Source organism: Anabrus simplex, chromosome 1, assembly GCF_040414725.1.
Source record: "Anabrus simplex isolate iqAnaSimp1 chromosome 1, ASM4041472v1, whole genome shotgun sequence".
NCBI lineage: Eukaryota > Metazoa > Arthropoda > Insecta > Orthoptera > Tettigoniidae > Anabrus > Anabrus simplex.
In genome coordinates this window covers 1,447,406,299-1,447,423,102 of record NC_090265.1, presented here as the reverse complement: position 1 = coordinate 1,447,423,102, position 16,804 = coordinate 1,447,406,299, and the positions used below count along the sequence as shown (strand labels likewise).

The following is a 16,804-nucleotide window of genomic DNA, read 5'->3' as shown; positions in this document are numbered from 1 at the left end:
GGGAATCGAACCCACCTCTACTCATTTGACATCCCAAGACTGAGTGGACCCCGTTCAAGTCCTCGTACCACTTTTTAAATTTCGTGGCAGAGCCGGGAATCGAACCCGGATCTCCGGGGGGTGACGGCTAATCACACTAACTACTACACCACAGAGACGGACGTAGTCAAGTACTAAATGACATTTTAATTGTATAATCACGCTGAACTTCTATTTAATTGTAATACGTGTGTAATTATTCTTCCTTCGATAAAAGTTTTATTGTATAGTATTGAATTATGACTGCATAGAAGTTGGTAGACTCAACCTTTATGTCTCTATTGCAATTCGCACAGAGAACATAAAAAACTTACTATTTTGTAGATTTTTTTTCAATTTTGATGTTCCCCCCTCCCGCTACTACCCTGCTATAGCTCCCAGACGCCGAAACTTTTTGCTGTCCATTAAAACATTTGCCCCTGCACTTCTAAATCCCAATCGCCGCTACTGTCAGGGCGTTGACATAATGCTTAAATATCATGAAGTTCGTATACTGTAGGCTATGTGAACTTAAATGTTACAGTGACCTTTACTCGACACTTACATTTCACAGAATTCCTATACGTTCAGAAGAAGTATTCAGAGGAAGAGGAATTGTTATACATTATTATACATTTACTACTACCACTACTTGTAGCCTACTAACGAGCAAGTGGCGGCGCGGTTCGGATCACGTAGCTATCAACTTGTATTCAGTCCGACTCGTTGGCTGAACGGTCAGGGTACTGGCCTTCGGTTCAGAGGGTCCCAGGTTCGATTCCAGGCCGGGCCGGGGATTTTAACCTTAATTGGTTAATTCCAGCGGCACGGGGGCTGGGTGCATGTATTGTCTTCATCATCATTTCATCCTCATCACGACGCCCAGGTTGCCTACGGGCGTCAAATGGAAAGACCTGTACCTGGCGAGCCGAACCCGTCCTGGGATATCCCGGCACTAAAGCCATACGACATTTCATTTCATTTCAACTTGCATTCAGGAGATAGAGGGTTCGAATCCCACTGTTGGCAGCCCTGAAGATGTTTTTCCGTGATTTCCCACTTTCATACCACGAAAATGCTGGGGCTGTACATTAATTAAGGCCACGGTCGCTTCCTTCCCACTCCTACCCCTTTCCTTTCCCATCGTCGCCATAAGACTTACCTGTGTCAGTGAGTCGTAAAGCAAATTGCAAAAAAAAAAAAAAAAAAAAAAAAAAAAAAAAAAAAAAAAAAAAAAAAACTACTACTACTACTACCACTAATAATAATAATAATAATAATAATAATAATAATAATAATAATAATAATAATAATAATAATAATTGAAGGAAACCGAGCAAGTATTTTGAGCGATGTGGCTGCAAGTACGAAGGATGGATGGACTCAACTGCTCTACTCCCTGCTCACGTAGGCATTTGTGTGTTTTCGAGTGCACCGACCGCTCAAGCCAACATGAGCTTAGTTCAACCACTTACATCCTTGAAAAAGTCTGGCATGCAGAAAAAAAAATCTGCAAAAGATGCACGATGATCCAATGGGCATACTTCTTACAAAATTAAAGGACATGCATGAGTTATTGCCTATATCCTTCTACCCCGCAGCAAGTGCTGGATGTAGAAATGCCCAAGCCGTACTAGGCTCGGTCAGCGTTACAAAACCATGAGAGTTTGAAAATCGGAATAATTTCTAGACACTACGTGCAGCTACAGTGTTGTAAAGAGGAAGGACCGAAGTAACTAGTTACATCGTGAGGTACTAGAATCATTATGCTACGCCGCTAACAATTAGCTGTGTTGAATATCCACGGCGTGAAATGAAGAGAGCAATTGCCCACAGTCTTAATTCTCCTGCCAACATTCAGCAACTGACTGAAGCCGCTGTCCAGTCTGCCTCTGCTGGGTATGTGTCGTCGTTTACATGCATTCATCAGGACCCGAGGTGACTGTACACACAATGAACAATAATATTGTGTTCAAAATCCCATATTGCCAACTTTGTGGTCTTCTTGCGTTTCTGTTTCTTTCCCATAGCTGAATGCATGTTGCTTTTCTATGTATATATCCTTTGTAATGTATAAAGTACAGTAGGTACAATACACAAAGCAAAATATAAAAGTGCTCTAAGTCAGAATATGTAAGACTTTTTTGAGCACTGAACAACGAATCCTTTGCTTGCCACGAGTTCCCATATGAGACACTAACATTTCATGGAATTCTTCATGATCTACTGTAGGCCTATGCCTTTTAATTTGTAAAGATTTTATTTCTTATCTTAAAGGGGTTAGGCGGTGCACTTAGACGCCCTCTCTCTGGTCAGGAGATGTGTGGTTGTTGTTGTTGTTGTTGTTGTTGTGGTGGTGGTGGTGGTGGTGGTGGTGGTGGTGGTGGTGGTGGTGGTATGAAGTGAAGTGAAGTGAAGTGAAGTGAAGTGAAGTGAAGTGAAGTGAAGTGTGAGAAGGGGTCGACTGTGGCCTCTGAATAGGAACTTGTGGACATTTGCCTGAAGGTGAGAATTGGAATCCACAGAAAACCATTCTCAGGACAGCCGACAGTGGGATTCAAACCCCTCGCCTCCTGAATGCAGGGCTTGGCTCCAGAGCTCGGTGTTTGACGGTTAAAATCATCAGCATTCTTATACATTACTGTCTAATTTGATGGCGTGTACATACCTAACTCTTAAACCTGACGATAGTTAAGCATATTGAAGTAAATTATGTTCTTTCATGGGCAGAATACACTTAATTATACTTTGTGCTATTCTAAGGAAACTTCGTCGGGTGGTATATCTCTGAGAACAAGGAGTTAGAGAAGTGACAGCTCCCTCTGAGGATCAGCAGTAGTGTTCTCTCCGGATCCCTAGGTCATGGGTTCAAACCGGCAGAGGAAGTCGGTTTTTCGATGGGCAGAAGAAAGTTAATTCGATACTCCATGTAGTACGATTTCGGTCTGTGAAAGAGATCGCTCAACAGAGAGCCGTTTCTACCAAGTGATACAGTAAAACGGAACGTTGAAATTGGTACGCAGATAACCTAGATGACATCAAATCAAAATGCCTGCGCACGGTAGATGGCGCCATGCGATGATTCTTCTTATTATTATCATTTTCATTATTATTATAGAAATGATGAGTAAATTATAAATATGACGGATATGACCATAACGTGCAGGTAATACAGCTGACATGATTTATTCTCATGATATACTACACTGAAGTAGGCCCACATATGAACTAGCTTCATATTTATTAAACCGTAGAATAGCAAGAATTACTAAAATGTATAGTTAACATGATTAAAACTTTATAATCAGCTCAAGAGTAGTATTTACTGCGGTAAATTACCTACATATGGAGGACTTCTGAAAATTGCCCATAGCTGCTCCGCACTGGTGCTGTTTTATTCCTGTGTGTGGATTCAAGGTAACAGAGAAGTGGTTCATAAACCTCGCAGCCTTGGAGAGGTCACTAGTCTTCTGTTAATTGTTTTGTAAAAACAAAACGCGTGCGTTACGATTTCTGAGCACGGCTCGACAAGATAGCAGAAAACATGGTTTGTCGGTCTGGGCAGTGGTAGAATGTGTAGTCGCACTTTCCTTGTAGGGCAGTATCCAATCCACCTGCTTTAGTGCCGGCAGACATTACACTTGGGATGCGTCCAAAATGATCAGAATACCTGTCTACTTCACCACCTGGTCATTCTCTCCTCGCTGACTGACGGAATTCTTTTCCCTTATGGAAGTCACATAGTTTATACTAAGTCCCTCTCGTCGTGTGTATTCCCCAGTGGCAATATTTGTTCTCACTTCATGACGCCTGTCCCTAAAATTCACCGCCTGTCTAAACCCGCCCTACCATAGGATGAGAGTATGACGCGACTTACGAGACTCCTCCTTTACTCTTTCTTCTTTCATTCCCTGTTGTTGGGAAGTATGCCACGGTCAAAACACGTGTGAACGTTTTTTCACACTCTTGTAGAACAGGGGATGGGAGGGACTTGTGAATGAAGATAAGCTACATATTTTTGTAGAGCATCGCACTGTATGGTTGAGTATCGTGGACAGTAGAAGCAACAGACAGGAAACTATTACAGGCGCTAGAAATGTTGTGCTACAGACGTATGCTGAAGGACAGCTGGGTAAACAAGACTACGAAAGGATTGAAAAAAAAAAAAGTAAAATCTCCGGAGAAGCCTTTTGAAAAGCAGGATGAAACTGATAGGGCATCTATTAGGACATGATCGTTTGGGGGGGGGGGAAGGGGGGGACTACAGAGCAAGGTCACGACACAGCTATTTTAAACGATGCCGAATGCAAACCCTAACTGGAAATGAAAAGAAAAGCCCAGAATAGAGAAGAACGAAGAATTGTTTCCAACCAATCTAAGGAGTGAAACTAATGATGATGGCATATTCCATAACTGAAAGTAAACTGATCGTAGATAGATACCATACATTTAACGTATATTCACAAGAAAATATTTGAAATGTCATTATTTTTCTCTTAACAACAAATTAATAGTAATAGGCCTAAGTAGACATCAGTTACAAGATATTACTTGTATTCACTCAGGTAATAGAGAACGTACAGTAGATAAATGCATATTAATAAACAGACCGTGTTAAAATTAATAAAAAGTGCACGAAACCATATTTTCCCTGTACGTCTTAAGATTTTACTCATGTTGCTTCGATTGTTTTTCCTCTTTTTGGACTTTCCCAAATTATTTGCGATCGGTACTTAGTGTGTATTCAGCCCAGTTTAACGATAGGACTCCTTTCCAGGAGACAACCCCGTGTGGAGGGATGTGAGCGTGTTTCTGTGATGGTGTGTAGTGTGATCTGTTTCATGTAACTGAAGATGTGTATTCAGAAGAACACAAATAGTCTTCAAGATACAGGAATTAACTATATGCAGTTAAAATCATCGACCCGAAGGAGAATCGAACCCGGGGCCCTTTGAACCGAAGGCTACTACGTTGACCGTTGATCCAAGGAGCCAGACTATCCACGTTTCTTTGAATATGTGACTTTATATTGATTTAAATGCAGTCTCCACAAGATGCGGCATTCTTGTTCCGCCTTTCACTGCACTGGGTGGGTTACAGGAGAGTAGCCTAGCAAAACAACCATGATGGAGCAGTCTGGCTAATGCTATCTAGGGCTCAGTTTACTAAGCCTGTTTTAAGAATTTGGTTGTGTACTCGCAAAAGTGGATTAATCACAGACATAGGTTCGAACCTCGCTAACGGCTACCCTTTATTAAATTTAAGGTAGCGTAGGTCGTAATCCTCCGTGGATTTAAGAATATGTGTGTATAAAAGATTCGGTGAATGCTATCATAAAACAAACAACACCGACGGAGTGGCTGAGTGGTTTGGGTCACGTAGCCGTCAGCTTGTATTCGGAAAATAATGGGTTCGAACCCCACTGTCTGCAGCCCTGGTTTCCCATTTTCACACTAGGTGGATGGTGGGGATGTACCTTAATTAAGGCCATGGCCACTTTCCTTTCCTTTCCCATCGTTGGTGCAACGAAAAACTATTTGCCATCCGTGACAACGCACGTTTGGAAATGTTCATATAGCTTCTAGAAACCTTAAGCAAATGCCTCTTTAGTAATCGATTGCAGAACGGCTATCACACGATCTTGGATGGTTGCCACGTAGACGATCAACAGTGTTTTGACCTTGCAATTTCGCAGGCGCCCCGCTTTTGGTCGTGGGGAAGTCAGCGAACATTATTCTATCAATTGCCGCTTGAATTCCGGATCGAACTGTAGCACCAGGTCTCATCCCCGTACCGATGCTTTTACTAAGGTAATATTACTGGTGGTGTGTCTAAAAAGTTCGATTAGTGCTATTAATGCTGAGCAAAACAGAATGTACAAATTCCTTTATTGCCCCTCAGAATAATCGCCATCAGCTACAAAACACGGTTGGCAATACTCATATAGCTTCTGGAAAATGTTAGCAAATGCCTCTTTAGGAATCGATCACACAACAGCTCACGCGATCTTAGATGGTTGCCACTTCGGCTATCAACAGTGTTTTGACTTTGGATTTTTCCAGTCGACTATTTTTTGGTCGGAGATACTCAGTACTTTCCAACTTTTATGTACACTATATTATTTTAAATCTGTGTGTAACATCTATTTTTTGTTGTGTGTGCAGCATTCGAAGGCAGTGGCGGCCCTTCGTCGAGTGGAGTGACGGAGGCCAGCGAGGTGAGAACGTTGCGGGACATGGCGGCAGTAGCGGCTTTACAGGACCACACTCAACTCACCCTCAACAAGTATATCGGCACCGCGTACCCCACACAGCCCTTCCGCTTTGGCAAGCTTCTTCTCCTGCTCCCTGCACTACGCTCTGTTTCGGCTGTGACCATCGAAGAACTCTTTTTCCGCCGCACCATTGGACACATTCCCATCGCGAGGATTATCTGCGACATGTACAAGTCCAACGACCTTTGACTGGAGGACATATACAATGGTCTTCTGCATGCCGGACGATCAGGTGTCCATGTGACCGTGAACAAGAGAGTCGAAAGCAAAGGCATTTCTCATTCTATCTGAGAGATCGCAAGTTTCACTGTTATGCGGGTTGGTACTGGACGCATTGAAAGATTTATTATTACTTCTTAACATCAAAGAGCGTTTCCACCATTCAGGAACCTCATCTTGTAGCACTGAATTAACATGGAATGGCCTTAGAATGCATTTCTTGCTAAAAGTGGATTTTAAATGTTCGATGTCCTCTGATTGTGAACGCAAACCCCATAGTTCCTAGATAGCTGTTTGTCACAACTGCCAGCACACAGGAGATTTACACGCAACTCATAGGTGAACGGGTGGGATTTGCAGCATGAATAGAAAATTAAACAATCTTACGATTTCCTCTAAACAGCAGCTGCAAATTTCTTCGTTCGATCTTGTTTAGAAGCTAGTCAAAGCGTACCGGTCACCATGCCTTATTATTGTATCACAGAATATTCTCTTTTGTGAACATTTATTAATCATGATTATTTAATTTTCACGGCTGCATTACACTTGAAATAATTTATAAGGTCGCACGTACACAATACATATTGAAGAGATGTTAAGTACAGAACAGAAATGGCTAACCAGACACCAGTGGGATCTGAACCCACAACATTCCGATTTCACATCAAATTTTCTTAAAATTGAGCTATGATGGCCTAAGTCATATTTGTTATGTTAAAAAGGATCTGTATGTTGGACACTACAACACAGCACAACTGTTGAGTGCGCGTAAGTCAACCGTTGTGGGCCAATTTGATTAAAGGTACTCGACATTTATTAATGATAACTCTTTGATGAAAGAATATCAGACTGCTGGGCAACTTATCTTCAACTGCAATAATAGTGTGTGTTAAATGTTAGGAGACGTCAAATGGTCTGAATTTTGCAGTGAAAATATGCTGCTTAACGTGCCAGTTTTACTTCTGGCACCGATCTCTCACATTTAAGCACTCTTAAATGTTAACTGTCTGTGCTGGAATTGAACCTATACGAGCGCCTACCGTGCAGCCGAACAATTAACTGTTTTTACTACTTTTACTATTTTTGGAGACTGTGAGTTGCCAAAAATTTTGTGTCCTGCAGGAGTTATTTTATGAGTCCGAGTCTCTAAGATCGGCACAGAATGGTGTTAAGTGCCGTGTGCCGTGCTGCCTAAGGGAGCAGGAGTGCAGGCTGGTTCATTGGACTCTAGCATGTTTTTTGAGTTTCTTCCACACATATCCTTTGAGAGTGCAACCGGGACTGTGCAGGCTAAAAAAATACCATGAGATGAATTAAATTGGAATTTATATTTGAAGCATTGATATTTTAAATTATTATCGAGACTTTCAGTAACGGAAACGATGACAAGACAGACATTCAGGACTACACGACAGAATATTCACGTGTGTCCAATGACTTCTGAATCATTCACAGGCTAATATTACAGCGATTGCAAATTTCCACTTTCCACGTTTTCGAACTAAAACAGAGAACGTTGATCTGAAAACACTTTGAAACATATATATTATGGTTAGGAAAGGAATATATTATTCACTGGGCACATTTACTATATGTGTGAAATGCTTCCATAGTGTTCAATATTTAGATTACAGAAAAGAACGCGTAACTTCAACCCTAATCTTTCGGAAAAATTTGTCAATTTTAACAACACGCTTCCAATCCGTTAATATTTTTGCTGGTGTGTATATCGGGCCTGTTTTGGCGTAATTGCAGCCTTGGTTACTAGATACAATACTACGACATGTCGATCAGTACGTTTTGATTAAATATGAAACATAGGAACGTCAATTGATTTCCAGAACCTGGGTAAACCTACGTCCATAATGAATCACTACCAAGCCATCCATTAACAAGCAAATTTTTAGAAATATCATTTGTACAAATTCTACCTCACAAGAACCTACTTTTTATGACTGAGATACAGCATTATGATAAACTGTGTATAAAATGTTTGGGCGTCATAGTTTGGGGGATGAACGTTAAATATAATATAATATACACTTTGTCTTATGGCACTTGTCTAGGGTCCTTGGTCTGTGATGAAACTTGAGATCGACCTATAGATAGTCGAAATGCGCTGAATGTCGCAAGGAATTGTAGACTTAGCTTTAAAGCACATCTGTGATTATTAGCACATTATTCTATAAGAGTTTAATTTAAAAATATATATATATATTATATTTGTATCATCTGCACCAAAGTTAAGGTATATTAAACATAATACTGAGTGTTAAAATATTGTATATAAGAAAGCATTTTATATTATGGAACTAATGTGCCTTTGTGTACAAAGTCTGTCTGAAAAGTAAATAATCACAAAGTAAAATTATTTATTCTTCAATAATGTGAAAAACACGTGAAACTTCTTTGTAATTGTCGGTTCTTTAGACAGTCACTGTAAATAGATTTGATGAGAGTGAATTTGCTTTTCAGACACCTTGTACATTCAGAGTCAGCTGCTGTTAATAGTATTATTAGTATAATTTTCTTACATCGTTTGTAAATAAAATACTTTATTTTAATAAATTTCAAGAAAAATATCGTTCTCTACCTTGTTCCATGTTTGCTAGTTTCCTGTCCTACTACTACTAAAGTGTTTTCATTCCTCCCCTGAAGGGGGAGGCGGGCCTCTTAGACGGTAACGCCGTCTCTCAGGCCGGGAGATTTGTTACGGTGAAGGAGAAGGTGAGGTGGTTGGCGGCCGTGGCCTATACTAGGAACTATTCCGGCATCCTCCTTAGTGCAGGAGAAGGGAAAACGACGGAAAACCATTCTCAGGACAGCCGACGGTTGGGGCCAGCCGTGAGGTCCAGCCCTGCCCCGTCTCCCGAATGCAGAGGCGTAGAGCCACGGTAGAGCCGTGGCCACCCCTCCTCTGCTCGGTTGGCCGGTCACAGTGCAGAGCTGTTGGACCACGGACCAGCCGTGGCCACTTATGGGCCGAAACCCACTCTGCGTCTACCGACCTTTCCTGTCCAACAATTAATCAGTGGCATTGCAAAACGTCTGCGGTTCTCATATGAGGTGCCGGTGGTGGTGAATATTTTTTAAGAGGAAGTACAACTAGCCAACCAACCTCTCTCATATGAGAGATCTTGATGAAAATACATGTTCCATAATTTGATATCAGATGTTTCTTTGAGGGACTCCTGGTTAAGGGAGGAAAATGGAACCTTATGTACCCGTCTAGTTGTTTAACATACAAACATGTGGATATCGGCTATAAAACGTTCATATTCACGGGTTCATTTTTATTACCATAGAGAAAAACTCTGGCATTAAAGTTCCAAATGATATCGAATATTCATGGGTTAGCTTAGCTCAGGGGGTCATAAGTGTACAGTACATCGACGAAAGACATGAACTCTTCTCGAAGTCGGCAGGGGTTCTACTACTGTATATACGAGAAGCTGAACGCGATAAACAACATCTGTTCACAGCTGAATTAGGGTAAGGTATTCTAAAATTACAATGAAGTAACACCATTGGCTTGCTTGGAAAGTTATAAAAAATCCCATTTATTAAAAATAGAAGTGAAATCTCAATAAAATTACATGGATAACAAGATGTGAGTAGAGTACATTCAAATGTCAACAAGAATATTGTTATATGAACAGATCGATAGAGAATTTTTATCTTTAACAACGTACGACTCCGAAAACTATCAGAAGTAGTTAGTGGGATGTAAAAACAATAACATTATTATTAACACTGTACGGTTTGGGAGTCTTCTTCTCAATGAATTCCATACTTCGCGGCCACTAACATGGATTTTAAAACACAAATACACAGTAGTCTGTAGAAAAAACAAATCTTACAAATGAATAGAAATCTGAATGAGAATTAATTTTGAGATTTATTTACTTTCCTGCGGGCAGAAAGATTCCTTTCCCGTAACAATTATTATAAGTAAATAAACAAGTCTACAACATGCAGTAATACGTTTTAACGAAACAAACTAGGAAATAACCAATCTTCAGGACCTGCTCACCTGATCAGTTAAACTGAGCACTGTCCCTGCATCCCTTAGGGGTACACAAGGCTATTTATTTGTTTATAAACATTAAATGCTGAAAAATAAATATCTATCTACACTTGAGAGGAAGCTGCCCACATCAAACAACAATGCTGCTAAAGTCGTGTAAGAGAAAAAAACAACAATACCGCAGAAGAAATTAACAGTCAACGCCAGTTCCTGTCCAAATAATAATAAAGGATAAATACACTAGTGAAATGATGAAACCCCACATAAAAATAATACACATCCAGATGTAGGAAACATAATTCACAAGGAGACGTTACGTGAAATGATATACAAAAGGAAACACACAATATGAAGTCCACAGGATGTAGCCTATTAGTTCATTACGCTACTTCATTGATTATTATTATTATTATTATTATTCTATATCATTCTCATTATTATTCTATTTCACGCACCAAATATAGAAAAGATCCTAAATAGCATACAAACACGATCCTAACACTAGCTTCGTACGCGATGGATGACCTTGTATAAACAAATATTCACACTCAAAACAGGCTTTAATCATGATAAAATTTAGTTCCCTCTTGAAGACGATTCCTCCTCAGATCATATAAAAATGCCAGACTCAATTGGGGTAGATTAACACATAAAATCTTGAAAACACTATACGCTCACATTACACTCATAATAATCATCATCATTATCATCAGGAAAATCACATGAAAATCACCTGTGGTTATCTTCTCGAAGAACATTATTTCAACCATTAATAACAATGTTTACTTCTCTCATACTCATTCGAAGATCCCTCCGCATATCATCGAAGACTCATACTCATGTTTTATGATACGAAGACATCTTAACATTCAATATTATCGAAGATTCATTTTTTACATGTCGCAGTATATCCGTTTCAAGATAACCACCTCTAAATATGTATATGAAGATATCACTTCCCAGCATAGAGTTAAATCAATATTATACAGTTGATATTCAATCTACCATAGTTTTACTGTGGGATAGTTCCCGAGATGAACGTCTATGTACACTGTCTTGAATTACTCTATTGAAGATCTCTCACAACATTAAAACATGCTTAATTCACGGTGAAACGAGTTACATATTTAATTTATTCTCTTAATTCGAGAATTATTATTATTAATATTATTGGCTTCACTTTTTAAGATTTGGAATTTCACAGGTATTCACCGAAATACTGAATACAACGACGTACAAATGAACTCTGATGACCCTAGTAAAGATTCAGAACTCATTAATGCACAATAATTAGATTATCCTAATATATTTATTTAAGTTCATATTATGCCTCATATTCTGTTAATAACATAGATTAAGCTTTCTTCACGCACCTACATGGCAAGAAAATCAAATAAGGAAAGTAAAGAAATGCCTACGTAACTCATTACTGCATCTGGCTTCCCGATATGGCTGGTATTCACGGCATTGTTCACTTCGGCCTCCAACATAGCCGGTTTAAGCCACCATCCTTTTATCCATCCTGTTAATGCACATGTTTAATTCCCTGGCTTCAAGGCAGCACACCTGACACTTTGACATCATTGATTAACAAAACCGTTGAACAATTTCACAATATATTTTTATACGTGCGTAACTAAAATATATATTGCTTCTTGAAGTATCCCGAACCGACGCAATTGTTTAAAGCATGGCATACTTTGGCGTGACCGTAATCCAGGTATCGGTTCCGAATTCTGTAAGACAACTTTCTCGTTCAGCTGATGAAATGCAAGTGGTTAATTGGCGCCTGCGTAACAATATATTTTAAATATAACTTTTAATTCCCTCGTAAATCAACAGTGTCCTTCATTCCCTAGACTTAGACTAACTTCAAAATCTCATGGATTTTTTTTCCAAGTTGCTTTACGTCGCACTGACACAGATAGGTCTTATGACGACGGTGGGACAGGAAAGGACTAGAAGTAAGGAGGGAAGCGTCCGTGGCCCTAATTATGGTACAGCTGTAGCATTTGCTTGGTGTGAAAATGGGAAACCACAGAAAACATTCTTCAGGGCTGCCGACAGTGGGGTTCGAACCCACTATCTCCCGAATACTGGATACTGGACGCACTTAAGCGACTACAGCTATCGAGCTCGGTCATGAAAATGTTAATATTAAAAATATGACAATATTCTTTCATACAATTTCTTCTCTTGGCAAATAAAAATATGAAATATTCCCTCAAGATGGTATGATTTTGATCAAACTGAGCCCATACAGTCAACCAAAAGTATAAATACTAATTTATTCATGTTCTTTGCAAAAATCTGAATATTTTCATTCGGTAATGAGAATCTAGACCGTCGGCGATCTTGATCTCTTCATTGAAAAGGCCATACTTATTAAAATTACTTCTTTATTCTATATTGGAGACTTCTCCTAGGGGATATCAACATTGAAAAATTGGAACATTGATGACATAATAATGTTTTTGCCAAACAAGTGAGGGATGATGCCAAGAATATATTCTTAAAAACCCTGTGTAAAAGGTTGTTTGTCGAAGAAAGAAGCTTTGAATGAATCATGATTTCAGATTTACAACTGTGTAGAATAGAATTAGTGGCTTGATTCACGTGACTAAATACTGCACTTCACTTGTAAGAAAGGTATCGAAAGAATTTCAAAGAAAATTGAGCTAATATATTATTATTATTATTATTATTATTATTATTATTATTATATAACTTTTTCCCACATCTGCGTGTGCGAACTGCGTCGCACATGTGGATTTACTTCTGTTTTACGGCCGGTTGCCCTTCCTGACGCCAACCCTATATGGAGGAATGTAATAGGCTAACTATTGCGTGTTTCTGTGGTGGTTGGTAGCGTAGTATGTTGTCTGAATATGAAAATGAAAATGTTCGGACAAATACAAACACCCATTCCCCACGTCAGAAGAATTAATCAAACGCGATTAAAATCCTCGACGCGACCGGGAATCGAACCTGTGACCCTCTGAACCGAAGGTCTCAAGGCTGACCATTCAGCCAATGAGTCGGACGTTATTATTATTAGTGTTACCGTGGTTGGTGGATCAGCAGAGGTGAAAGAAGGTGCCGGGGTGAATGGGTCTAACTACCAAATCAATGTTAATTTAAAACTGTAACAAGGTTATATTTTTCTCTCTCTTAAAAAAAACAAGTTACAAGGTAAAAAAACGAGTCTAGGAAATACAATATTGGTGGTATATACAAAACTTGGGCTTCAAGCCCTCACTTTACACTTCCTGAGCTACACGTTCAATCTAATAACCTTACCTAAGGGCAGAAATCCCTTAATGCCTGGAGCACATGCTCCCAAAATGTCAATGTCAAGCCGCCCAGAGGCACCTTTACAACACTTGAAAAGAACTGACACGCTCTCAGTTTTTCAAGCCTTTTAAGGCAATACCAGACTTTACAATTAATTGCCATCAAAGCACAACTTACAAAAATGATACGGGGGTATCTTTTACCCAACCTACTGGGCCTTAGCAGAAAAAGAACAGGTTAAGTAAATGGCCCGAAATACCAAAATGAATGGAGGCGTGTACTTGCACACCTAAATACTCATTCTAAAACCTAAAAGGCAGTAGGCCGATGACACAGGGGCTATTCCCAAACTATGGAGGTGACTCGTATAAGAATAATTTAAGACATTACGGAAAAGGAAAAGACCAGTTACAAACGTAGTCACCTCAAACCAATGTGAAGGGGAGCTCGAGAGGGTACAGCACTCTCTACTCCGATTTACAGTTAAAGATATTTACATAAACCGGCAGAAAATTACATTACAGAAAAGTAGGTTGCATCGTTAAAGATTCGAACCTATCCCTCGCGTTAAACTGCGGAGTTAGCAAGAAATAAAGATGTTAAACGGCCATTACCTTTCTGAAGACCTGCTGCCTGATGAAAGAGGCACCTCCCACCTCTCTTGCTTCACACACATACACTTAGTTAGATGTTGATCAAGTGGCCAAGAGACGTGAAAATCCGCAGTTTGTAGACCTTCGGGGAAAGTTCGAGACCTTTCGTGAATAATTAAGCCACACCCTCACAATTTTATTGGTTACCTTAAAGTTACACACTAAATCGGAGAAGAAACCAGTGATAGGCTGAAAATTAATTACAGAAATTAGGGATTGGCTAAATTCAAAACTGGCTGAAAGAAAAGATAAATATTGCCAACCCAAAGATGAATGAACAAAATTTAGTAAAGAGAAAACTTATGAATACAACATTTCTTCAAATAAAGTTCCTTCACTTCGCACCAGGGTGCATGATCATAGTTTTTGTAGTGACCTCTCTGAGAGAATGTCCAAATTTCTTGATGAACGGAAAACAAAAACAAGTTGACATTCACACAGTACTGGCAACTTCATAATCACAAAATTACGGTAGTGACATCGTCAGAGGAAACGTTTAAATAGGTCTGGTTTCAAATGCAGTGTTTCTCCTGTAGAGGAGATTTAATTGGCGCAAGATTTAAATGTGCGGCGTAGAGGTGTACCTCGCGGTACAATTAGTATTCTTATTATTACTTCAACTTCCTGGAACTTGTGTCTCACACACTAACCTCCGCGTCTGAGGGAGAAATCTACTAAGAAGGGTTATTTCGATACGTTTTTCTTGTTGGGATAAGGCTACAGTAGTATTCCAGTTTTTCTTCATTTTATTCAAGTGAATCAAGGTCGAGCTTCCATAAATTTCATAAGCAGTCAGGTCACATCTAACATGCCCTGGAATGTTTTATGTGAATGAAAAGTTGCGTTTTTGAAATAAAAGTTGTATCTGTTTGTGTGTCTGACTAACTCTTTGCGGAATCGGCACGAAACCTCTCACTAAGGTCGTGGAAATTTGAAACGGATTGTGGTTACAATTTATGTAGGTTCGACGATCAACAAATGCCCGTCTGAACTATTCATTATTTTAAATGATATCGATAAGTTATTAAATGTAAATTACGAGTATGTACTTGTAAAGTGCTTGATGTAACGACTTAAATGGAAACTCATATTGTCTGGAAATATTCTTGAAGTATTTACCCATCATAAAAATATAAATGAGAATTAATTAATATAAGAGGGAAACAATAAAAAATATAACATTAAACTAATAAACGCTTTTTTTCATTCATGATTGTGTAAAGTCGAGTCAATTCGTTCGTAATCTGTTTTCCCTCCAGGGTCGGTTTTTCCCTCAGACTCAGCGAGGGATCCCACCTCTACTACCTCAAGGACAGTGTCCTGGAGCTTCAGACTCTTGGGTCAGGATATACAACTGGGGAGGATGACCAGTACCTCGCCCAGGCGGGCTCACCTGCTATGCTAAACAGGGGCCTTGTGGAGGAATGGGAAGATTGTATGGGATAGACAAGGAAGAGGGAAGGAAGCGGCCGTGGCCTTAAGTTAGGTACCATCCAGGCATTTGCCTGGAGGAGAAGTGGGAAACCATGGAAAACCACTTCCAGGATGGCTGAGGTGGGAATCGAACCAACCTCTACTCAGTTGACCTCCCGAGGCTGAGTGGACCCCGTTTCAGCCCTCGTGCCACTTTTCAAATTTCGTGGCAGAGCCGGGAATCGAACCCGGACCTTCGGGGGTGGCAGCTAATCACGCTAACCACTACACCACAGAGGCGGACTCACATCAAATATATGTATTGGAGAATAATACGGTAATCTCATAAAGTTTTCCGAATCAAACACAAAGATTAACTCATTGCAAATCATTAAATTCCCGAAGATTAAAATTTACATAATTATCAGGGCAATTTACATAATACCGAGCTCGATAGCTGCAGTCGCTTAAGTGCGGCCAGTATCCAGTATTCGGGAGATAGTAGGTTCGAACCCCACTGTCGGCAGCCCTGAAAATGGTTTTCCGTGGTTTCCCATTTTCACACCAGGCAAATGCTGGGGCTGTACCTTAATTAAGGCCACGACCGCTTCCTTCCCAGTTCTAGCCCTTTCCTGTCCCATCGTCACCATAAGACCTATCTGTGTCGGCGCGACGTAAAGCAACTAGCAAAAAAAAAATTAAAAATTACATAATTGTATGCCTGTTCAATAATATGTTCTATGTTCATATTCTTATGCATCTATTCGTACTATCCCTTAAAAAAAGTATTATTTCCTCTGTGCAATAATTCGTATATTTAAATTCAATAAATTTGTAGAGTAAAAGGCTATCTTTAATTTGAAGGAAAACAACGCTGACTGAAATCGGGAACAATGGTGTCAATAT

The 16,804-nt window shown here is 39.7% G+C and overlaps 1 protein-coding gene across 1 annotated transcript in view; it reads left to right on the top strand.

Moving 5' to 3' along the window:
• tll (nuclear receptor subfamily 2 group E member tailless) overlaps positions 1 to 6,481 on the top strand; it is a 38,691-nt gene extending 32,210 nt beyond the window's left edge. Inside the window, exon 8 of the mRNA XM_068225924.1 lies at positions 6,183 to 6,481. Coding sequence (XP_068082025.1) covers positions 6,183 to 6,481 — 299 coding nt within the window. The remainder of the gene's footprint in view (positions 1 to 6,182) is intronic.
• Positions 6,482 to 16,804: the final 10,323 nt, after the last annotated feature.